The sequence below is a fragment of the Chiloscyllium plagiosum genome, unplaced genomic scaffold (genome assembly GCF_037043375.1).
Source record: "Chiloscyllium plagiosum isolate Xiang-an unplaced genomic scaffold, Cpla_swu_hap1 HiC_scaffold_1, whole genome shotgun sequence".
Taxonomy (NCBI): domain Eukaryota; kingdom Metazoa; phylum Chordata; class Chondrichthyes; order Orectolobiformes; family Hemiscylliidae; genus Chiloscyllium; species Chiloscyllium plagiosum.
Genome location: NW_028270139.1, coordinates 95,037,743 through 95,063,248, shown reverse-complemented (window position 1 = coordinate 95,063,248; position 25,506 = coordinate 95,037,743). Strand labels below are relative to the sequence as shown.

General features: G+C 41.7%; 2 protein-coding genes across 2 annotated transcripts in view; one reads left to right on the top strand and one right to left on the bottom strand.

Annotated features, from left to right (window-relative positions):
• Positions 1 to 25,506, bottom strand: part of LOC122554940 (cell division cycle protein 20 homolog) — a 115,958-nt gene that overhangs the window by 71,800 nt on the left and 18,652 nt on the right. Inside the window, exon 3 of the mRNA XM_087992305.1 lies at positions 9,235 to 9,769. Coding sequence (XP_087848431.1) covers positions 9,235 to 9,769 — 535 coding nt within the window. The remainder of the gene's footprint in view (positions 1 to 9,234; positions 9,770 to 25,506) is intronic.
• gpx8 (glutathione peroxidase 8 (putative)) lies at positions 15,918 to 23,756 on the top strand. The gene is made up of 3 exons (XM_043701549.2): positions 15,918 to 16,130; positions 16,449 to 16,710; positions 22,601 to 23,756. The coding sequence occupies exons 1-3, from the start codon at positions 15,927 to 15,929 to the stop codon at positions 22,762 to 22,764; spliced, it is 630 nt and encodes a 209-aa protein (XP_043557484.1). The 5' UTR covers positions 15,918 to 15,926; the 3' UTR covers positions 22,765 to 23,756.

The following is a 25,506-nucleotide window of genomic DNA, read 5'->3' as shown; positions in this document are numbered from 1 at the left end:
AATCTCTCTGTAATTTTATGTTGCCATCTAGCACCATGAGCATCATGTTTGTATATAGTAGGAATACACCAAATTTCTCTGCTATTGTAACCAAGTTAGGCAAAAGTGAGGACTGCAGATGCTGGAAACCAGAGTCTAGATTAGAGTGGCGCTGGAAAAGCACAGCAGGTCAGGCAGCATCCAACGAGCAAGAAAATCAACTTTTCAGGCAAAAGCCCTTCATCAGAACTGAGGCTGGGAGCCTCGGGGGTGGAAAAATAAATGAAAGGGGGGTGGGGGGTGGAGAGAAGGTAGCAAAGAGTACAATAGGTGGATGGGGGTGGGGATGAAGGTGATAGGTCAGAGAGGAGGGTGGGGGAAGGTAGCTAAGAGTACAATGAGTAGATGGGGGTGGGGATCCCTCTGCATAAACCGCATCATCCGCTGACATTTCCACCACCTCCAAACGGACCCCACCACCAGCGATATATTTCCCTCCCCACCCCTTTCCGCTTGCTACAAAGACCATTCCCTCTGTGACTACCTGGTCAGGTCCACGTCCCCCCCAATAACCCACCCTCCCATCCTGGCACCTTCCCCTGTCACCACAGGAATTGCAAAACCTGCGCCCACACCTCCTCCCTCACCTCCAACCAAGGCCCTAAAGGAGCCTTCCACAAAGTTTCACCTGCACATCCACCAATATTAGTTATTGTATCCGTTGCTCCCGATGCGGTCCCCTCTACATTGGGGAGACTGGACACCTTCTAGCAGAGTGCTTTAGGGAACATCCCCGGGACACCCGCACAAATTAACCCCACTGCCCTGTGGCCCAACATTTCAACTCCCCCTCCCAATCTGCCAAGGACATGCAGGTCCTGGGCCTCCTCCACCACCACTCCCTCACCACCCAATGCCTGAAGGAAGAACACCTCATCTTCCATCTCAGAACACTTCAACCCCAGGGCATCAATGTGAACTTCACCAGTTTCCTCATTTCCCCTTGCCCCACCTTATCCCAGTTCCAAACTTCCAGCTCAGCACCATCCTCATGATCTGTCCTACCTGCCAATCTTCCTTCCCACCTATCCACTTCACCCTCCTCTCTGACCTATCACTTTCATCCCCACCCCCTTCCACCCATTGTGCTCTTAGCTACCTTCCCTCACCCTCCTCTCTGACCTATCACCTTCATCCCCACCCCCCTCCTATTTATCTCTCCACCCTGGAGACTCCCTGCCTTCAGTCCTGATGAAGGGCTTTTGCCCAAAACGTCGATTTTCCTGCTCCTCGGATGCTACCTAACCTGCTGTGCTTTTCCAGCACCACTCTAATCTAGACTATTGTAACCAAGTTATCAATTAAATTATTTAAAGTTTATTGGACAAAAAAAATCTCAAGGCAGGTACCCTGAATTCATTCCTATTATTCAAAGCCTTGCATCAAAAGTAAAATAACCTTTTATTACAGACTTCGCTAATGGTCAGTCTTATGAGCCTTTCTGTAGGATGTTAAAATCAACTGCCTGAATTAAAGCAAAGGAGGTAGGAATTTTCTCAAATATGTCACATTATCAACTTGGCAAGATTACTTCTAAGACACTCAATGTTTGCCTACCTGTTTCGTTACTGCATAGCTTTCTTTACAATTACTTGAGAATTGATTGGCAGGACTTTGGTTGGGTTGTATATGGAGGCCATAATCAGCAGATACTCTCTTCCGGTTCACAATCTCTGTCATTTTGGTCAAGTGTAAAAACAAAAAGAGTTCACAAAAGCAGCTGTGGGCACAGTTACAAAAGGAGAAAATAATATTCAGTTTAATTTCAACAGATTATTTTAAAGACAAAGCGGTATCTTTAGCTATTTGTAATATTTAATATATAATTTTAAAAATTAGCTAAGTGAGGAAAAGGTGGTAATTATAAATTAGTCTCAATCTGGATAAAATCTGGATCAGTAAATTGGATGAAAACCCATTCTGCCTAATATCGCATGAGGGACGTAGCTGCTTCAATCTGCGGCATCTGATTAGAGAACCAACAAGAGGGAAAAACATACTTGATCTCATCCTTATCAATCTGCTGGCGGCAGATACAGCTGTCCATGACAGCATCAGTAAGAGCAATCAACACACAGTCCTTGTGGTGATGAAGTCCCACCATCACATTCAGAATAACCTCCATCATGTTGTGTGGCACTATCACCGTGCTAAATGGGACAGACTTCAAACAGATCTAGCAACTCAAAACTGGGCATCTCTGAGGTATTGTGGGCCATTAACAGCAGCAGAATTGTACTCCAGCAAAATCTGCAACTTCATGGCCCGGCATACCCCTCACTCGACCATTACCATCAAGCCAGGGGATCAACCCTGGTTCAGTGGAGAGTGCAGGAGGAGGGCATGCTAGGAGTAGCATGAGTCCTACCTCAAACTGAGATGTCAACCTAGTGAAGCTACCAAACAGGACAACCTGCATGCCAAACAACATAAGCAGCAAGTGATAGACAGAGCTAAGCAATCTCTCAACCAAGGGATCATTGCCACAGAAGGCTGTGGAGACCAGGTCATTGAGTATATTTAAGACAGGGATAGATAAGTTCTTGATTGTCAAGGGGATCAAGGGTTACAGGGAGGAAGTGGGAGAATGGGGTTGAGAAACTTACCAGCCATGATTGAATGGTGGAGCCGAAAGGCCTAATTTCAGCGCCTATGTGTTATGGTCCCATGGATCAGATCTAAGCTCTGCAGTCATGAATGGTGGAGGATAATTAAACAGCTTACCTAAGAAGGAGGCTCCAATCATATCTCCATCCTCAATAATGGAAGAGCCCAACACATCAGTGCACAAGATAAGGCTGAAGCATTTGCAGCAATCTTCAGCCGGAAGTGCCGAGTGGATAACCCATCTCGGCCTCCTCCAATAATTCCCATTGTCACAGTAATCTGTCTTCGGTCAAATCAATTTACTTCACGTGAAATCAAAAAATGGTTGGAGGTATTTGGTATTGCAAAGGCTATAGGCCCTGGCAACATTCCAGCAATAGTACTGAAGACTTGTGCTCCAAAACGTGCCACTCCCCAAGCAAGCTTTTCCAGTATAGTTACAACACTGGCACCTACCGGACAAGTGGAAAATTGTCCAGTTATGTCCAATACACAACAACAAGACAAATTCAACCTGGCCAATTACTGCCCCAGCAGTCTACTCTCAATCATCAGTCAAGTGATGCAAGGTGGAATCAACAGTGCTATCAAGCAGCACCTGCTCAGCAATAACCTGCTCAGGGATATACACTTTGGAATCTGCCAGGGCCACTCATTGTAGCCTTGGTTCAAACATGAGAAAAGAGCTGAATTCTAGAGGTGATGTGAGAGTGACTGCCCTTGACATCAAGGCTACATTCAATTGAGTGTGGCATCAAGAAGCCCTAGCAAAACTGGAATCAATGGGTATCAAGGGGTAAATTCTCTGGTGGTTAGAGTCATACCTGGCTCATAGGTAGATGATTGTAGTTGTTGGAGATCAGTCACCACAGCTCCAGGACATCTCTGCAGGAGGTCCTCAAGCTAGTGTCCTGGGTCCAACCATCTTCAGCTGCTTCATCAATGAGCTTCCTTTCGTCATAAGGTCAGAAATAGGATGGTTGTTGATGATTGAACAATGTTCAGTACTAATTGCAACTCCTCAGATACTGAAACAAGATGTTCAAATGCAACAAGATCTAGACAATATCCAAGCTTGGATTGACAAGTGGCAATTCACACCACACAAATGCCAGGCAATGACCATTTCAATAAGAGACAATCTAACCACCACCCCTTGAAATTCAATGTTGTTGCCATCACTGAATCTCCCACTATCAACATTTTTGGGGGTACCATTGACCAAAAATTCAACTGGAGTCACCACATAAACACAGTGGCTACAAGAACAGGTCAGAGGCTAGGAATACTGCACTATCCAAAACTTGTCCATCATCACAAATCAGGAGTGTGATGGAATAGTCCCCACTTGCCTGGATGGGTGCACTTGCCAGGAAGCTTGACATCATCCAAGATAAAGCAGCCCATTGATTGGCACCACACCCACAAACATCCGTTCCCTCTACCACCAATGCTGAGTTGGAGCAGTGTGTACTATCTCAAGATGCACTGCAGAAATTCACCAAGTGTCCTCAGACAGCTCCTTACAAATCCTTTCATCTAAAAGGGCAAGAGCAGCAGATACATGGGAACCTCCAAATATCCCTCTAAGCTATTCACCATCCTGACCTGGAAATATATTGCTGCTCCTTCACTGTCACTGGGTCAAAGTCCTGGAATTCCCTAAGGGCATTGTGGATCAACTCACATCATGTGGATTGCAGCAATTCATGAAGGCAGCTCACCATCACCTTATCACGGGTAACTAGGGTTGGCAATAAATGCTGGCCAGCAAGCAATACCTAAGACCCACAAGTAAACAAAACAAAAATTGGGAATTGTTTCTAATGAATATGGGCAAACAGTCAAACTTGTCTAATTTGGATTTACTTTACAATGCAATATAGTACAAAATGACTTAGGCGCTAAGACACATTCGTATGTCAGAGTAAACGGAATTTTATCATTTTAAATCTAACATGAACATGCATAATGTTGAGTCTGGATTCCTGGAATGGAAATATGTCTCGGGTAGAAGTATCCCTCATACAGATGAGTTTCAGCTTCACTAAAGCATTTCTGTAAAAAACTGTTTTGAAGACATGATGCAGATTTTTTGTACTGAAATATTGCCGAAGCTGTCCAAAAGATTAAAAGACTATCTATGACTAGACACGTAAACACAGTTGTGCATATTGTTTGCCTTTATAATTTTACAATATAATAATGGACTTGAAAACAAAATTCTATACCACATATACCTGTCACAATTTCTTTAATTGTGAGTCAACTCTGGGTATGTAATTGTCATTTGATTAATTACCTTTTTAAAAAATAGTCATTATGCAGTGATTAGTTTTGCTAACTGTGATCACCACCGAGGACCAATGATAGAAATTTTCTGGTCCTCAGTATTGGATACCAATTCTACACAACATGCAGGCATCTACTCTAAATAATCATAGCTGGATTAATTAAAGTTTAGTGATCTAGCTTCCATATCACAGGGAAATAGCAAACCGTATAATACATATATGATGTTACTGCACCACCTAGCTGCAGCTTCATAGCAAATTTGTCAGTAAAATTCATTCTTCTTGGAATTATTTCATTCTGTAAACATTCAGAATCTAGTCTTAATGCATAGCATAAATACTGCAGAGGTGAGGTAGAAACAAGGCTTTTGGGAGCACCATTCCCTCTCCATTCTGGGTTAAAAACCTGGTTGTCAGGTGTGAGGTATCTCAATGTTGTTGGAGAAAGAGTACTGCAGATGCTGGGATATCAGAGTTGAGGGTGGAAAAACACAGCAGCTCAGGCAGCATCCAAGGAGCAGGAGACCTGCAAGTGGTTTTCTAGCACCACACTCTCAACTCTGATACTCCAGCTGTCCTGCTCCTTGGATGCTGTCTGACCTGTTTGACCTGTTTTTCCATTGCAGAACTTGTGTTGTTGCAGAAACATAAGAATGCATGAGAAAGCACTTGCAGGACAAATATAGGAAAACCCAAAGCTGTAATAAATTTGTAGGTTCAGATTAGATGGAGGCAAAGAGGAGATATCAGGAACTTTAGCAGTAACTTTCAAATCTACTATGGCCACAGGTGAGATAATGTTGTCCCATTATATAAAAAGGGAGAAAGGGATAGGCTAGGAAATTACAGGCCAGTCACTCTAACCTTGGTGGTGAGGAAGTTATTAGAGGAATTCTGAGCGACAGAATATATCTGTAGTTGGAGTAATATGGATTAATCAGGAATAGTTGGTATAGATTTGTTAAGGAAAGGTCCAGTTTGATCAAACATTTTGAAGTGGTAACCAGGAGTGTCAGCGAGGGTAATGCATCTGATGTGATCTAGGTCCGTCATGGCAGACTGATCAGGACAATAAAAGTTCATGGGATCCAAGGCAAAGTAGCACATTGGATCCAGAATTGGCTGAATAACAGAAAGCAGAGAGTGATGGTAGAGGGATTTAGATTAGATTACATTACAGTGTGGAAACAGGCCCTTCTGCCCAACAAGTCCACACCCACCCGCCAAAGCACAACCCACCCATACCCCTACATTTACCCCTATACCTAACACTACGGGCAATTTAGCATGGCCAATTCACCTGACCTGTTGTTTCTGTGATTGGAAGTTTGTTTCCAGTGGGGTTCTGCAGGGCCTTTCTATCTGTGGCGTATATCAATGACTTGGAGCTAAATGTAGAGGGTATGATCAAGAAGTTTCTGAATGACACAAACGTTGGTCGGGTGGTAAATAGTGAGGAGGATAGCCAAAAACTGCAGGAGAATACCACAAACTGATCAGGTGGGTAAAGCAGTTTCAGCAACAGTGGAGTACTTCTGTTGGAAGGATGTGATTGCACAAAAGAGGGTGCAGAGGGCATGCACCAGGATACTGCCAGGGCTGGGGTGTCTAAGCTATGAGGAAAGATTGGGTGGGCTGAGGTTGTTTTCCTTGTAATATCATAGGTCAGTAGCAGATCTGACAGAGGTGTATAAGATGGTGAGGAGAATAAAGAGTTGGATAAGAAGGCACTTTCTGCCCTGAGTAGGAATTAATAACTGGGGGCATAGATTTATGGTAAGAAGTAGAAGACTAAAAGGAAAACCTGGATAGAGGTGAGGGAGGAGTGTGGGCGCAGGTTTTACACGCTCCTGCCCCACAGAACTCATCTCTACCTTCCTCGCCACTGTCCTATTCCCCCTAGTCCAGGAACTCCCCACATACGTTCGAGACACCACCCACGCCCTCCACCTCCTCCAAGACTTCCGTTTCCCCGGCCCCCAACGCCTCATCTTCACCATGGCTATCCAATCCCTCTACACCTCCATCCGCCATGACCAGGGCCTCCAAGCCCTCCGTTTTTTCCGCTCCAGACGTCCCCAACAGTACCCTTCCACCGACACTCTCATTCATTTGGCCAAACTGGTCCTCACCCTTAACAATTTCTCCTTTGAATCCTCCCACTTCCTCTAGACCAAAGGGGTAGCCATGGGCACACGTATGGGCCCCAGCTATGCCTGTCTCTTTGTTGGCTACGTAGAGCAGTTGATCTTCCGTAATTACACCGGCACCACTCCCCACCTCTTCCTCCGCTACATTGATGACTACATTGGCGCCACCTCGTGCTCCCGCGAGGAGGTTGAGCAATTCATCAACTTCACCAACACATCCCACCCTGACCTTAAATTTACCTGGACCATCTCTGACACCTCCCTCCCCTTCATGGACCTCTCCATCTCCATTAATGACGACCGACTTGACACTGACATTTTTTACAAACCCACCGACTCCCACAGCTACCTGGATTACACCTCTTCCCACCCTACCTCCTGCAAAAATGCCATCCCGTATTCCCAATTCCTCCGCCTTCGCCGTATCTGCTCCCAGGAGGACCAGTTCCACCACAGAACACACCAGATGGCCTCCTTCTTTAGAGACCGCAATTTCCCTTCCCACGTGGTTAAAGATGCCCTCCAACGCATCTCGTCCACATCCCGCACCTCCACCCTCAGACCCCACCCCTCCAACCGTAACAAGGACAGAACGCTTCTGGTGCTCACCTTCCACCCTACCAACCTTCGCATAAACCAAATCATCCGCCGACATTTCCACCACCTCCAAACAGACCCCACCACCAGGGATGTATTTAACCTTCCCACCCATTTCCACCTTCCGCAAAGACCGTTCCCTCCGTGACTACCTGGTCAGGTCCACGCCCCCCGACAACCCACCCTCCCATCCTGGCACCTTCCCCTGTCACCGCAGGAACTGTAAAACCTGCACCCACACCTCCTCCCTCACCTCTATCCAAGGCCATAAAGGAGCCTTCCACATCCATCAAAGTTTTACCTGCACATCCACTAATATCATTTATTGTATCCGTTGCTCCCGATGTGTTCTCCTCTGCATTGGGGAGACTGGGCGCCTCCTAGCAGAGCGCTTTAGGGAACATCTCCGGGACACCCGCACCAATCAACCACACCGCCCCGTGGCCCAACATTTCAACTCCCCTTCCCACTCTGCCGAGGACATGGAGGTCCTGGGCCTCTTTCACCGCCGCTTCCTCACCACCAGATGCCTGGAGGAAGAACGCTTCATCTTCCGCTTCGGAACACTTCAACCCCAGGGCACCAATGTGGACTTCAACAGTTTCCTCATTTCCCCTTCCTCACCTCACCCTAGTTCCAAACTTCCAGCTCAGCACTGTCCCCATGACTTGTCCGGACTTGTCCTACCTGCCTATCTTCTTTTCCACCTATCCACTCCACCCTCTCCTCCCTGACCTATCACCTTCATCCCCTCCCCCACTCACCCATTGTACTCTATGCTACTTTCTCCCCACCCCCACCCTCCTCTAGCTTATCTCTCCACGCTTCAGGCTCACTGCCTTTATTCCTGATGAAGGGCTTTTGCCCGAAACGTCGATTTCGAAGCTCCTTGGATGCTGCCTGAACTGCTGTGCTCTTCCAGCACCACTAATCCAGAATCTCGTTTCCAGCATCTGCAGTCATTGTTTTTACCCCACTGGATAGCAAACGGCTGGGGAGCCCAAAGATGTTCCTCAGCCCACCCATCTGAAATCAGTCAAGTCACTACAACCTCAGGACATGCACCTCTCAATACTTTCTCCCCCTCTCTCTCTTTTGATTCACATGACTCATATTGTTGTTGATAAGTTACCACAGTGATTAGGGAAAAAAGGGAGGAAATGTGCAATTTTAATTGTTCAATTTTAAGATAATGCTAATGACAGGTTGACAGGTCAAAAATGGGATAAAATCTGAATCCACTCTTAAAGTGATTCAAAATGTGTTTCCAGCTTTATTCATAGCAATGCAGGTAATTGTGAACTGGGGACAGATGCTGTTCCTCCTATTTCAATCTGCCAATATCTTGGAATGTAGATAATTATCTGGGAATTTATTAGATGTACTCTTGTGATTTGACAGAGAAAATACATACTAGAATTATGGCCATTATTATATTAAAACATAAACTTCAAAATATTAGGACACAATCCTTTCTGCAACACACAAAAAGGACAACTGTTTTTAAAATATCCTTTAGAGATATAAATATATAACTGAGCACATACCTGGAGACTCATAGTGTCCTGAACATGCTTGCTGAAAAGCTTTCTTCCTACAGGGGAGGGTCTGTTTGGTTAATTCCTCTGCATCTGTCTCTGTCTTCATGACTTCCTCAAATGTAGGCCCAGTCTCCTTTTCTGGTGCTGTCACTGTCCCACCAGCAGTCACAGATCCAGTTTCATTGTCATCTCCTGCCTCAGCCCCACCTTCAGCTGCTATTAATGTCCTTTCTTCTGCCTGTGTCATTAATACAATTTCTACTCCAGCCCTAAACTGGTCTCTTGTTGCTGTCACAGTGTTAGCCTTAGTTGCTGCACCTGCTAATCGCCCAGTTCTAGTTCTTCCTTCTTCCTCTATTACAGTCACTACTGGAGCTCCACTTGATGCAGCTGTCCTTCTGCACTCTCTCCTGGGTAAGTTCTGCCACCTTGCAACAATAGGGCTGCTACTGGCAACGGGACTTGGCAGCTCCCATTTCATCCTGTTGCCTGTGGAACTGGTTTTGAATAGAGAACCCATCCGCTTTCCTCTTTCTGCCACCTGCGAATCAAATAAAGAAATGGAGATAGACAGAAAATATATGTCAAAAGGAATTGGAGACAAATTTTAAAACATGAAAACTACAGGAAAAGTCTTAGAGAAACATTGGGGGACTTGCAACCAATACATGTGAAGTGCAATGTGCCCTCTTTGTAATATTAAAGGCTCTGGAACAAAAGGTTTAGTGCTGACAATGTGATTTCAGTCCTTCTCTGTGACACTATAGTCTCTTTTATTATTGGGAATAGGAATCATGGCGCGGGGCTCCATGGATCTTGAAATCTGGGAAATTTAATTCCTGATCCACATCTTAATGTTGCCTAAAGACGCCAGAGTAAAACCTACAGGATTTACTGTGGGATGTCCGAGATATTCCTGTAGTTAGGGATGACTAAGGCATGACCCAGCTCAAGTCTTCAGTATAAATCACTGATAGACATAGCAACTGCTAGAAACGTAGCACCAAACCCTGAAACAATGATCAGGGCAAACCTTCATGAGTACCCTATTATACTGAGTCCCCAGACAGGATCCACAGTTCATGACAATTTTAGTGAAATACCCCAAAATTGTTATGCTACCAGGTAAGGAGGGATAATCTGGAACGTCCACTTTACTCAACTCTGCCTCAGTTGGTCACAATAATTTTAATTTTAACAGAATCCCTTCCCTCATGGTTAATTTTTCACAGCCTGAGTAAATTTATGTTTAAAAGGAATCAATTTTACAGAAAAAGCTTTCTTGAGTTCAAGAAAAATTGATTTTGTTAGTGAGCTAAACATGGGAAAAGATAAAATGAGACACATACACAACAGAGTATAAATGAAAGGTAAGCCCACAGAATAAAAGTAAGAAAATACTATCTGTCTTTGACCTGTCTGTGGTGAGTAGATTGCGGCTACTAAGATGGGTGATTCCAGTATTACTGACTTTGATTTGATTGAATTTCTTATTGTCATGTATACTGAGATACAGTGAAAAGTATTGTTTTGTGTGCTGTTCAGACAAATCATACCCTACGTAAGTAAGGACAACTATAAGTTAAGTAGTTGTTTGGAGATTCTTCATTCTTGCAGTTAGCTGAAAGAGGTTTGTCCAATATCCTTCAACAGTGATTTTACTGATGAATGTTTTGTATCAATCAGACACAGATTTTATTTAATTTCAGCTGTACAAGCAGGAAGGTCTCATGGAAGTTCTCCATTGTGTCCCTTCATAGCTTACAGTAGCACAGAGGAATTCAAACCCTAATCTAGCACACTGGTATGCCAGCACTTGAGTACTCAGAGATTAGGGATGTCGTTGGTTATTAACCTCTTTTCTTGTGTAATCCTGGAAATGTAAAATATGAACACATCTTTGACCCAAAGCTGCCTCTCTTTCAACTCATGTCTGCCGTCTGGGACACTACACAATGGACGTGGTTTTTCTGCTGACAGAGGAGTAATCAGCAACCCAATCTCTCTCTGCAACAGGAGAACACTTTTCATATTTTTAAACAGAATCACTCCCTTTGAAGTATTGCTGTTTGAAGACTCCTCAAAACTCTTCAAGTGTAATCCATATATAATCCATACAGAGATTTGCAGGCAGCTACTGAATTTATATTCTCAACCATCTTTTGGCTAGTATGACTCTCTTTTAGAAAGCATGGGTTATACTTAAAAGTTCAAAACATTTATGAGTAATTCCAGATTAAGATCCATTGTCATGAAAACCACCATGAATGGAATCAAGAACAAGATCTTCTTTTGTTTGTCACCCGGGACTCACCCTGTAGCGATTGTAACAAGATTGGCCAGGTAGACCTCACAGAATTGGAGTTCCCTGATTGGTGCTGTTAATCTGGTCCAATCAGGGAGCCCTGGTTAAGAGATTAGCACAAGAGCCTCAGAGATTCTGTTCATTTTGAAAGCTGGCTATGACGGAGCTGGATCAGTGTCAAGGACTGTCCATGTGTAAATAAAGGGTGTGAAGAGATACTGGCCTCTCCAGAGAGAACAATGAGCAGTATTAATCCTTTTGAATTATTTTACTAAGTGTAAAGGCCTCCAAAACTAATCAAGGAGAGATTTTAGAACAACAGGAGGAAGTCTCCAATGTGGATTATGTAACAGTGTTCCAGAGTCACTCTAGAGAGCTTGTCATGTGGCCTGGGAATATTTGAAAATCTCCCAGATAGTGATCAGAAAACTTGTCAATAAATATGCTAAGAACCAAATCTTTAGGCAGGAGATCAGTGCTCCTAACAACACCAGGTGAACTGTTAAAAGCCCAGTTCAGTGATCTGTACAGGAGCAGCAAAGAAGCAACTAAATATCTAATTATCTAACAATATTTTTTAATGCATTCTCAGAACATGGGCCTCACTGGCTAGGCCAGCATTTATTGTCCATCCCTAATTACCCAGAGGGAAGAGTCAATCACATTGCTGTGGGTCTGGAGTCACAAACACTTCAGACCAGGTAAGGGTGGCAGTTTCATTCCCTGATGGATATTAGTGAAGCAGATGGGTTTTCTCCAACAATTGGCAATGGTTTCATGGTCATCTTTAGATCTTTAATTCCAGATTTTCTTTACTGAATTCAAATTCCACCATCGACCATAGTAAGATTCAAACGCAGGTCACAGCATATTACATTGATAATTCAGACTATAAACCTAGTGACGCTGATGGTCTGTCCTGTTGCTACTGGCTCCAGTAACATCCTTATGGTCTCAGCACAGAGAAGCTGGCCCAGATTTGGGAGGAGATAAATCACATGCTGAAACACCAAATAATGGAGCCTAGCAGCAGCGGCTGGAACTCCACAGTTCTGTTCTTGTTCAAACCAGATAGCTGCACAAGACTAAAAAGTTAATGCAGTCACCAGGTACCCCAGCTGGAAGATTGCCTAGGCAGGCTCAGTCAGGCAACTTACATTACAATGAAAATTTGCCCAAGATGATACTGATAGGTTCCCTTGATGAGCTGTGCAGAGGAAGTTACCACCTTCATAACCCCAGACAGACAGTAACAATTTGGACAGTAAAATGCTGAAAATGTGTTGCTGGAAAAGCGCAGCAGGTCAGGCAGCATCCAAGGAACAGGAGAATCGATGTTTCCGGCATAAGCCTTTCTTCAGGAATGAAGGGCTTATGCCCGAAACGTCGATTCTCCTGTTCCTTGGATGCTGCCTGATCTGCTGCGCTTTTCCAGCAACACATTTTCAGCTCTGATCTCCAGCATCTGCAGTCCTCACTTTCTCCTCGGACAGTAAAATGCCTCAGCCACCTTTGAAAGGCTGACTAATCAGATAGTGGCAGGCTTACCTCATTGGGTAACGTCCAAAGACAAACTCCTAATGGACAGTGACACCGAATTTGCACACCTGTTGCAACTGCAAACCTTGTTTTGGAAAATACAGTCAGCTAACCTTAACGGTCAATCTCACAAAAAGCAGGTTTGGCAAGACCCAAGGAGGCAATGTAGGACACGTAGAAAGCAGGTTAAGGACAAGTACTGCCCAGGCCAGGGCTATATGTGTCCAAGTCATTGCACAGTTCCACATTTCTATAATGATAAGGGGAAATCACAAGGCTCTTGGAGATGTGTAGATTCTAACCTAAATGTGTCCCAAATGTCAACACACATACTATCGACAGATCTGCTATGAAAGAAATGAAAAGTTAAATGGATTGATATAAAACAAGCAGCTTTCGAAGGACTGAAGGCTGTCGTAATTGACCAGCCTGTGTCTGCAGCTATAACCTTTTACTGAACATTTAGCCATTGATGTAAGTGACATCGGATTCTCCTTCAAGAACACAAATTTGGCATAGACGGACCAATCAGGCCCATCTACAAAAACTAAAAAAAAGCAGAAATGATATTCCACAGTGGAGAAGGAAATTTTCAGCTTATCACTGACTCTCAAACACTGTGGGAAATGTCACTTACTATACTAACTACGGCCTCTCTTTTGTGGAATGGTTTAAAATATAGAATGCCATGTTATTCTGTTGGAGTTGATTTCCCCAATGATATCATCTAAAAATCCATTGCTAGGAATTAAAATGTAATTGCCGATGCCTTGCCAAATGCAAGGTTAGAACCTAAAAATATAATATTGACCAAGGCTGGCAGATTGAATGTGTATTTGAATTTGCTATTTTATATCCAATTCTTTTTCACTTCTAACTGTAATGAGAATTAATCTAATTGCTTTCATCATATGGTGTAAGTGTCAGAGCAATGGACCATAGCTGCAAATTACTTATGGACACATTGAACATTAAAGTTATATATTCTGTTTTATTTTATTATTTTTAAAAAGCATGGAAGTTCAGGAAATTTCCTATGTGAAATGCACCCATTCTTGAGAGAGAGAGAGAGAGAGAGCATGGAATGTCACATGTGGAGGGGTGTCAAGGTATTTCTGAATGGCTACTTCAAAAGGAGTGGTACTAGGCAAAAAATGTGAACCATCACCTATCCACGTAATGTGGACATAATGTGAAATAAATATGAAAGGGAGGTATGTGTCTCCTCTGCCAGAAATACATGACAGGAAGAATTTTAAAAAACAACTGCACCGTTGTGTGCATGATAGTCTGGGGTTGTAGTGCTGATGTGTAAGTTCTAGTGTTCTAATGTTACTGGACTATACAAGGCTGTGAAGGTTAGAGCTGATGAACATTTACTAGATATTCCTGTAGTTGACGATAAACAGAAAAAGGAGGAAAGGCTCTCTCTCTGATTGTTGGAAGCAAATCATCGATCAAAAGCCACAGTTGAACAGGAAACCAGCTGACTCCATTGAGCTAATCTGCAAATCCCAGAATCTCTAAATCACCCATTCAATACTATCAGAATCACCCAGCATAACAGCAAAACCATTCTACCATCTATTCCACACAATCAAACCAAAGGCTGATGCATGCACAAAAACAGAAATTGCTAAAAAAAAAAAACAGCTCAGCAGGTCTGGCATCATCTGTGGAGAAAAATCAGAATTAACATTTCGAGGCTGGTGAACCTTCTTCAGAACACTGATGCATGCAAATGTTTTAATGGTTATTTTTTTCTTACTTTTTATTTCTAATTTGTGTGTATGTGTGTGTTTTATTCTTCCTCGTGTTTTGATAACTAACAAAATCACCTTCATCCAAACCCTAACTCTTTCTGCAACTCAAGAAAGTGTGGCTAAATTGACATGTTTATAACATAAATTCAGTGGACTTGGATATGACCCACAAGGGAAGGGTTCATTTGTGTTAAGATAGTGGCAACTCCAGAGAGCAGGGTTGAATAAAGGAAATTACAATGAATCAAGGACCCTTGCCCGAGCACCAGTTGTAACACCATGATGGATGGAGTAACACTTTAAGATTGTGAATGGATTAATGATTAAGTGGGTTGCTTCATTCAGGATCATTTTGAGCTTCTAGAGTGTTGTTGGAGTTGCCTTTATCTGGACAAGTGGCGAGTATTGCACTATTTTTCTGTTTGGAGGAAATGGGAGGATTCAAAGGAGAAATTATTGAGGGTGAGGACCAGTTCAGCCAAACGATTGAGTGTCAGCGGAAGGGTACTGGTGGGATGACAGGAGAGGAAGAAATCAGGTTCCCCTTTTCTGAGCTAGATTATGTTTAACAAATAAACTAAAAGAACTTGATTTTAGCTAAGCAGGAGACTGTTTTGATGAATTGTACCAATAGGCACATCTCTGTCTGAATGTATATTTCACTTGCTGGAAATGTGTTGCTGGAAAAGCGCAGCAGGTCAGGCAGCATCCAAGGAACAGGAGAATCGACGTTTCGGGCATAAGCCCTTCTTCAGGGCTTATGCCCGAAACGTCGATTCTCCTGTTCCCTGGATGCTGCCTGACCTGCTGCGCTTTTCCAGCAACACATTTCCAGCTCTGATCTCCAGCATCTGCAGACCTCACTTTCTCCTGTATATTTCACTTGTCTTTTCTCCAAATTCAATGGAAATTTAAAGTTGTTTTTAAGAAGTCTGCAGTGGAGGTAGCCATGAGTTAATACAGAAGGGAACTGCAAGCCATCTCAAGTTACCAAGTCTGCTATCCCCTCCCCTCCCGCCGTCCGCCCAATTCCCCTCCCCTCCCGTCTCCTCCCGCCGTCCGCCCAATTCCCCTTCTTCTTTCCCAGCACAATGGAGGCAGTGCCTGCTTTCCTGCTGAAAACCTCGACACCCAAAGGCCGAATCTTCGCCGTCTTCACTTGCATGATGGTCTGCCTCGCTGCATTATGTTTCCTGCAATTCAAACTCTCTAAACCCAAAAACAAAGATTTTTATTCTTTCCAAGTCCTGAATTCCAAAGGGAAGCTCGTCTCCTTGGAAAAGTACAGAGGCAAAGTGAGTTGCATCAGAATCTTGGCTCCTTTGGCATTTTTGTACGAATTTTTAACACATCAGTCGGTTTGGAGTGTGTCAGTCTGTGGGTGTTAGTTTGTATTTCACTGCTGTCTGTTCGCGGCGACTGTGTTTGCATTGTCCTAAAAATCTTTGAATTACTTGGCAGAAATTACCCCAAAAAAGCTTCTGTTTTCATAATAGATTATATTTTCATCACATATTCTTTGGGATCGATTGTGCAGCAGCTATTGTTTGTTGAAGTATGTTTGCATCAAGCAGTTTAAGGGATGTTTTGGGATTTGTGTTACCTCCCCCCAGGCTTCTCTGGTTGTAAACGTGGCGAGTAACTGCGAGCACACAGAGGACAATTACCGAGCCCTCCAAGAGCTGCAGAGGGAGCTTGGGCCCATGCATTTCAACGTGCTGGCGTTCCCCTGCAACCAGTTCGGGAAATCAGAGCCCGGCAGTAACTCCCACATCGACAGTTTCTCCAAAAACAGTTATGGAGTCAGTTTCCCCATATTCGGCAAGATCAAAGTGTTAGGCAACGAGAGTGACCCTGCTTTTCGCTATCTTATAGGTAAGGCAGCTTTGATCGTGTCTTGATAAAACAATAATCTCATTTTTAAAAAGTAAAACTGAAATAACTGTGCATGCTGCAAATCAGGAACAATAGAGATTGCTGGAAAAACTCAGCAATTAATAATTTCCCTTCACAGATGCTGCCAGACCTGCTGAACGTTTCCAGCAATCTCAAACTTTATTGACTGTTAAGAAGTAATGATCTAAAATTAAACATTTGTTCTTCACTTCAGTTGTATTTATGGACAAAGCTGTTCAAAACCAATATATTGAAATGTAAAATTCATTTGACTTGGCTGTTAACTATCTCTGCTGCTTCATTCTCATTACTGAGACAAATCTTGCCCAAATCTCTCTCCCTTCCAAATTCTTATCTGGAGTATTACAATACAAAGGATAAACCTGATTATAAATCAATAGAAAGCTTTTAGACTATGCCTGGAGCAGAATTGTGAAAGGAAAATCCAGCGAGATGCTGGAAATTAGAAATAAAAACAGAAAGTACAAGAGAAACTTGAGACAAAACATTAATTGACTCACCACAGACTTGCTGGGTTTCCATAGTGCTTTATGTTTGTATGCCTGGAGTTCCTGTAGAGAAGGGCAATGGTGTGGTGGTCATACTCCAGAGACAGTGATGCAAAGGCCCAGACAAATGTTCCAGGGATATAGGTTCAAATCCCACCACAGTGGCTTGAAGAATTTAAAATCTATTGAATAAAACAAAATCTGAGCTATAAAGCTAGTCTTAGCTTTATAGTTTGTTCAACTGATTTTAATTCTTCCAGCCACAATAGTGGGATTTGAACCCCTGTCCCTAGAACATAAAGCTAGTCTTAGCTGTATGGTTACCAACAAAGCAAAATGGATTCACAATGGCCCTGAGGGAAAGGCCTTGTTATCACAAGACATAAGAAATAGGAACAGGAATGTGCTGTTCAGCCCTTTAAGCCTACTCTGCCATTCAATAGGATCGTGGCTGATCCAGCATTCCTCACATTCATTTTACTGGCCTTTCCCTATATATTTTGATTCCCCAACTGATCAAAATCTAATAAGACCATAGCTACATGTGACTCCAGAGCCACAGCAATATGTTGATTCTAAAATGGCCCGGCAAACCACTTACTTCAGTGACAATTAGGTATGGGGCAACAAATGTTGGTTTTGCCAGTGACACCCAATTCTCATGACAGAATAATTAACAATTGTTCAGTCCTAAACTTAGGAAGGATATCTTGGCATTAAATTATCACTGCCCTCCCATCAATGATATGTGGACTCTATGTGTTAAATTACAAGGAGAGAATATATAGATGAGGATTGTGATTACTAGAATTTATGGGGTAATATGATCCAAGTTTTTTTTAAACAATTAAGGAGAATTGATAAAGTCAGAAGAAAGACACTAAGCGGGATCTTCCTCGCCCCTGAATGACGTGCATTGCTGAGAAAGCTGGGAAAATTGTACGAGGCTAACAGTGAGGAGCTTCCCAGCATCAAGAGCAAAATGTCCCATTTTCTAACCAAGCTGTCAATGTTGGGATGAGATTCTTGTATGTGGGTGGAGTGAGAAGCCTATTAGCATGCATTCCTATCCTCAATATTCTATCATCTTGGATTTGCAGTTTCCTAGTCCCCTGCCTGCCAAATGGAAACTAGACAATTCTTAAAATGAAAATCAGAGTTGTTTCCTGGTGACTTAAGCATGCTGCTTGCTCCTCTGGCCCTCCATCATCTCAGGCCATAACTCCATAAGGAGGGACCTCCAGGTTCCTGTCAGCCATGTAGGGTGCCAATTATCCTCTGACCAGAGCAAAAAAAGAACAAAACATTCAGGGAAGCTGCTGATTGGGGCACTGAGGGGGTATAGTGCAGAGGTGATGAGGCAGTTCAGGAAGATAGTGGAGAGAAACCCTTCATGAAATTTGCAAACTTGACAGAGTTGATTTATGATAAGATTCAGCCACTGTTTCCACTGATTGGAGAATTGAAAATTAGGTGATCTAATCTCAGAGTTAGAACTAGTCTTTTCAGGATTGGCATTAAGAATTACTTTGGTACAAAAAACTGGTGATAGCAGTTTAGAAAGCTGTTCCAAAAGTGGCAATTGATCATTTTAACCCTGAGATTGATAGGTCTGGGATATGGGAGAAAGGTGCGTTGATGGTATTAGGTCACTGATCAGCAGAGGGAGATGGGTCTGGGTGGGTTACTCTGAGGGTCGGTGTGGACTAGTTGGGATGAAGGGCCTGTTACCACACTGTATGGAATCTAATCTAATCTAATCAATGATCTCATTAAATGACAAACTTGAGGGACTAAATGATCGACTCCTTATGTTTCACTCCCTCTTTTTCAACCCTCCACCAAATCCAAGTCATTTCATCAAGGGACTTGCCCTCTTCTCCCTCCACTTCATTTCTCTTAAACACATGATCATCAACGTACCTTCCTGATAGCCAGGCTTAGCCAATATAATCATTGATCCAGCCTCTTCAACCTTGCAAAAGTCTTATTAACCTCCTCTCAAAAAGTTAAACCTTCAGTCCCTCCATATTTTACTTACTAGCACTCCATCCCAGTTTTTTTTAAATTATATCCTAGGTCCTTAAGCATATTGTCTCATAGATTAGTGTCCATCCCCCATTGCTCAAACCTAAATACTGCCATTACATTAAAACAGCCCTAACTTGGGTGACAAATGGAACCTGCTGTAGTTTTGACTAAGGTACTCTATCTGTCCTTATCTAACTTGGTCCCTCTATCACTTTTGATACAGTCGACAACACCTTCCTTGTCCAGTATCTTGTCTTGGAGTCACGTGCATATGACCGCTACTGTTTAGTCCCAGTCTTATTATTCAATCATTGTCAAAGCCTCTCTAGCATTGTACTTCCCATCGACATTGTATCGCAACAAGAGATATTCCAAGACCCATCCATTTTGCTTTCCTTTAGGTATATCAACAACAGAACAACATCCGGTCCTTATAGATGACACCCAGCTCTACATTGTTTGTCAGTCTGTTTTACTCAAATCCTTGATTCCCTAACTAATTTAAACTCTGCCTATTTCAGCCTTGAATATACTTAACAACCCACTGTCTGCAGCACTCACAGGTAAAGATTTTCACATATTCATTACCTCAGAGAAGAGATTTGCATCTCTGTCTTAAATGGCAATCCTTATCCTGAGATTGTGCCTTTTGGTGCTAGACTTTCCCACAAAATGAAACAACCTCTCCACATCAACATCTGTGGGATAGCCACATTTGTTCCATGATTAAACTCATTCCCATTATTCATACCTCCACATTTTTAATTACAGGACCAAAACTAAGTCAGTAATTAGATGCTTCATGCACCACTCTAATTCTCAGACAACCTGAAAGTTATAAAACTAATGTACTAAAATAGCGTTAAAGCACTACAGTATGAATGGCCCATGTATATATAAATCCATCAAGTGAACTGTCCCAACTCAACAACATGTTTCAGAGCAGACTGGGGTGAGCAACATATCATTCTCTATTCTATTTAAATGATGTGTCAGACAGGTCATCAAAAGGCTAAAAATAAACTCAGTTAGAAAATAAGCTGATGTGGCTTCAATCTGATGTAACTGTTTTTGTTCTAAATTACAATGTGATTTTCATAAAATACTAACTGAAATACATGGAGACATGCCTTTATGTAACATCAACTAAGCTTTTACTGGCCAACGTACATACCTCTGAAATATAAGTTTTCCTTCTATTGTCCTTTGTTCGTCAACTGCAGATGAGAAGTCCATAGAGTAATTATAATTTATTATAATCAGAGCCAAATATTATTGTGTCCGTTTCAATGCTTATGTAATGCCTACTGCCCAAAAGTATTGAATTTATTTAGTTACAGTTAATTACAGTAGCATGCTATTACACAGTAGCACTTCCCATTGATCACTTTTGAGCATTTTTGAGCACTGATAGGAGTGAGGAGTAACATTTCCATTGACTTTAAATGACCCTCCCCCATAACCTTGGCTTCCTACACTTTAATGGAAGAAGAATACCTTTTAATAACAAAAACAATTTCATTGATTAACAATTTGCCTTTTAAGTTAGTCAAACTCCAAAAAGGTGTTTCACAGGAGCATTTTCAAACAATATTTAACTCCAGACTACATAAAGATACTTTAGGAGAGATGACCAAAGTCTGTTTTAAAGAGTTCGTTCTAAAAATTCATTTTAAGGTGGAATGGGAGAGTGCATTTAAGGAGGGAATTAGAGTTTAAGGTAGCATCTCACTTTGAGAGTGAACAGTTGCAGACCATTATGTGCCAAGATGGAAAAGAAGGATAAGGAAGTGGAAAATTTCAAAGCTAGTGCTTCCAAGTAAACTTGGTGGACTATAACCAGGTGCTGTGTGATTTTTAACTTTGTCCACCATAGTCCAACACCGGCATCTCCAAGCCATGGCAACCATCGACACCGTTACAGGAAATTCTACTGTAATAAGTGAAATGGCATTAGGGAATATCATCTGGGTGACACAAGTTATGAAAGCTAATGTCAGAGTGAGATTTAAACCTTTTACCTTAGAAAGTGAACCTTTGGTAAAGTTACAATTTAGCAATCCTCAAGTCTGCTGCCTTAGACCACACAGACATATAGAAAAAATGCCATTGCTTACATTTACAAGAAGTGAGGAAAAAAGCCAGCTTGATCTCAGCAATGAGATGTCAGAAAGTAGACTGTCATGTGTACAGTACTGGGTGATCTCACTGCTACCAGTGAAGGATTAGATGTGTGTGTTGATGACTAAGCATGTTACGTTAATGACATCTATCACACGCCCTGCATAACCAATTTCCTGTAGAAGGTTCTCTTGTTGATCCTACCAGCATTTCCAGTCCTCCTGCTGGTCATATTTTGCTTCCACACTGATGTGATGTTTTAATTCAAAGTATTTTACTTCTCTGACCTCAACATGTCATTGCAAGTGCATATAATCATTCCAAGGGATAACCAAACAAGGACACCCTTAAAGCATTTTCAGACAGTTGGCAAAGTATATGGTTTGTTTCTATGAGCTCTCCACATTTGCTCTCTAATCTTTGTTGTTTTGTGTTTTGTTGCTTAAGGCCGTTTAATTCATATTCCCTTTGTTTATTTCCCTTCTATAGTCTAATTAGCTTGTGTTTGTCCTTATCAGGTATCATCTTACGCTGTCAGCCTCATTGCTACCCTACGCAGATTTCTCTGCATTTGGCTTCCTCTTCTTTATTGCTGGAAAAACATTCCTTCCTCCCAATTTGGTATCATCCATAACCTTAGCTTTCCTTTCACCTCTTTCTTCAGATCATTTTTAAAAATCACACAGCACCTGTTATAGTCCAATGGGTTTATTTGGAAGCACTAGCTTTTGAAGCGCTGCTCCTTCATCAGCTTCCAAATAAACCCATTGATGAAGGAGCAGCGCTGCGAAAGCTAGTGCTTCCAAATAAACCCATTGGATTGGTGTTGTGTGATTTTTTTTAACTGTGTCTACCCCAGTCCAACACCAGGTCTTCCACTTCAGATCATTGCACGCTGCTATGCCCATAATACAAGTCACTCTGGGTCCCAGTTAATGACCACTTGCTATTCTGATGAAATCCTCAACTTTTACTGATTTAGCCAATTGTAACTTGACCTCAGAAATGCTTTATTCCTGATGAAGGGCTTTTGCCCGAAACTTCGATTTTGCCTGTCCTCGGATGCTGCCTGAATTGCTGTGCTCTTCCAACACCACTGATCCAGAATCTGGTTTCCAGCATCTGCAGTCATTGTTTTTACCTCAGAAATGTACCTCCTAGTCGATATCTTCATTACTATAAAGACTAATTACTTCTTTTTACTTTAGATACTACAAATATGGAACCTCGGTGGAACTTTTGGAAATACCTGGTTAACCCAAAGGGACAGGTGATAAAGGTCTGGCGAACTGAAGATCCACTGTCAGCCATCAAACAAGTAGTATCAGAATTAGTGGCAAATATCATATTGAGAAAAAGAGATGAATTTTGAAACAGAACAGCAGTACCTGACAACTAAAAAAGAGTCATCAGTCTTAAAGCATTTAGGCCCTATTTCAGTTTAACTTGGCAGTGAACTTTACAGTGCTGAAATATCGAGATGCCTGAAGATATTGTGGGATTTCTTAATGGATATTCAAATCTAAAATTATTCAGTCAGGTGAACAACTCTTCCTACAGATATTTTCAGATGTGCTTTAGGTACAATGGAGTAAGTATTTTTTTTTGTGAGCTAAAACCAATTGACATTTAAGTGACCTGCTTTGCTAAATGAAAATATGTAGGATTTCATAATGGATATTCAAATCTAAAATTATTCAGTCAGGTGATCAACTCTTCCTACAGATATTCTCAGATGTGCTTTAGGTACAATGGAGTAAGTAATTTTTTTTGTGAGCTAAAACCAATTGACATTTAAGTGACCTGCTTTGCTAAATGAAAATATGTCTATTAATTCATTTAAAGAATATCATTCTAGCTTTGCAGGTCATTGTCAAATACCATTGCATGTACATTGACACACTGTGGTAATCCTGAAATCAATTAAAATTGTTGAGAAGTGTAATATAAGATAACCACTAAGAATAAACAGATTCTCTTCAAATTGCAGTTGATGTGCAATGCATGTACCGTTGTATAAATCAGTTGTGATTCATGCAAGGTTTGTGAAGGTTTGTAGCTCAGGTTGAGGTTTAGGGTGTAGGTTTGCTCGCTGAGTTGTAGGTTTGATATCCAGACTTTTCATTACCTGGCTAGGTAACATCATCAGCGGCGACCTCCCAAGTGAAGCGAAGCTGTTGTCTCCTGCTTTCTATTTATATGTTTGTCCTGGATGGGGTTCGTGGTGATGTCGTTTCCTGTTCGTTTTCTGAGGGGTTGATAGATGGTATCTAGATCTATGTGTTTGTTTATGGCATTGTGGTTGGAGTGCCAGGCCTCTAGGAATTCTCTGGCATGTCTTTGCTTAGCCTGGGACTCCAACCACAACGCCATAAACAAACACATAGATCTAGATACCATCTATCAACCCCTCAGAAAATGAACAGGAAATGACATCACCACGAACCCCAGGAACCCCATCCAGGACAAACATATAAATAGAAAGCAGGAGACAACAGCTTCGCTTCACTTGGAGGTCACCACTGATGATGTTACCTAGCCAGGTAATGAAGTCTGGATATCAAACCTACAACTCAGCAAGCAAATCTACACCCTAAAGTTGTGATTAAAATTGAACAGCTTTCTGGTTTTGCATATGTAAATGCATTGTATGTCTTTTAACTAAAGGGTGTTAGAATATTTTGTACATGGACTCATATCCAGCAACAGACCAAATCAATATCATAAAACACAGATTATTAGTCACCATGTTGACTATTAGAAACGTTTGCACTGAAGTAGATGCACTACCTGTTCAAGAACTACTTAATTGGACATTTACTTTCAATTCGGGAAGAACCAGTTTAATAGCATAATTTGATTGTGGTTATTGATGCATCAGTAAATGTTTCACTTTTTGCAAATTTGAGATAATAACAAGCAAGTCTTTTTTTATCTGGATAACAATTCCCTTAAATCTCTAAATACATCACTTAAAGTGCCAGTTTTTACATGGTAATAATGTAATATCACTGAGTTCGTGTTCATGTTCACACCATTGCAACATTAATTTAGAGATTGTAGATCTGTAAATTTTACAGATTAATGTTACTGGTTAAGTGATGTCATATTTGTATACATTCCTCTGTGTGATCCAATAATTTTTATTGTAATTTCCAAGACTGACAGTGTGTGTACCTAAAGAAAAATTACAAGTTCAGAAAGGTCACTTTCAGCATTCAAAGAAATGGATACAGGTTAGTCCACTCTGATTCCATAAAGTAAATCTCTGTAATGTGCTCCATCATGAGTTGTAACACCATCACAAAGAAAGCATTTTTTCTCATTGCAATTTATTGTATCATCCTTTTTCCGATGTTGTATATTGGATAAAATTGCAGCAACCAAAAGTGTGTGAAGACATTAGTATACATTTCTAGTTTCTGATGGTTTTCATCAGTTACTTGCATTGCTCACAGAAGTGAATTTACGGTATAAAGATCTCATGTTTGTGATTTAAACAATTCAGTTTAGACAAGTGATTTCTCAATATCATGAAACAAAAATTATTCCCAGCAGGTGCTTCAGATCATTTGGTCTGAGAACTTTTCTCACGGATGAAATTGGATGTAGCTTGTGAAGCACTTTGGGTTTGCTGGACAGTAACAATTTTGGACTTTTATGTGAAAAGCAAAACATTATTCATGACAATCTTGACATGACAAGAGGTTTAGGAGGCTCTCCTCATTACCATTCCAAACTCTGTGTTACTCCTTTTCACTCTCAATTACTCTTCAACTATTCCTTAAATATCATTTTCTTACTCTTTATATCTCTTACATGTTACTTGCTTTATTACACTTTATCCCTTAGTATTTCCCTTAGTATTATTCTCTCTTCTAGTTTGCTCTGTGTCTCTGTTACTGTTCTGCATCTATTATTTTCTGTCTCGGTTTCTCTCTTCAATACTGTCTTCTAGAGTCATAGAGATGTACATCATGGAAACAGACCCTTCAGTCCAACCCATCCATATCGTCCAGATATCCTAACCTAATCTAGTCCCATTTGCCAGCACTTGGCCCAAATCCTTCTAATTCCTTCCTATTCATATATCCATCCAAATGCCTTTTAAGTG

Excerpts from the sequence above, each read along its gene's own strand:
- gpx8 (XM_043701549.2), top strand. The coding sequence starts at position 15,927 with ATGGAGGCAGTGCCTGCTTTCCTGCTGAAAACCTCGACACCCAAAGGC. Across the intron at positions 16,131-16,448 it reads TGGAAAAGTACAGAGGCAAA|GCTTCTCTGGTTGTAAACGT; the intron begins GTGAGTTGCATC and ends ACCTCCCCCCAG. Across the intron at positions 16,711-22,600 it reads TGCTTTTCGCTATCTTATAG|ATACTACAAATATGGAACCT; the intron begins GTAAGGCAGCTT and ends TTTTTACTTTAG.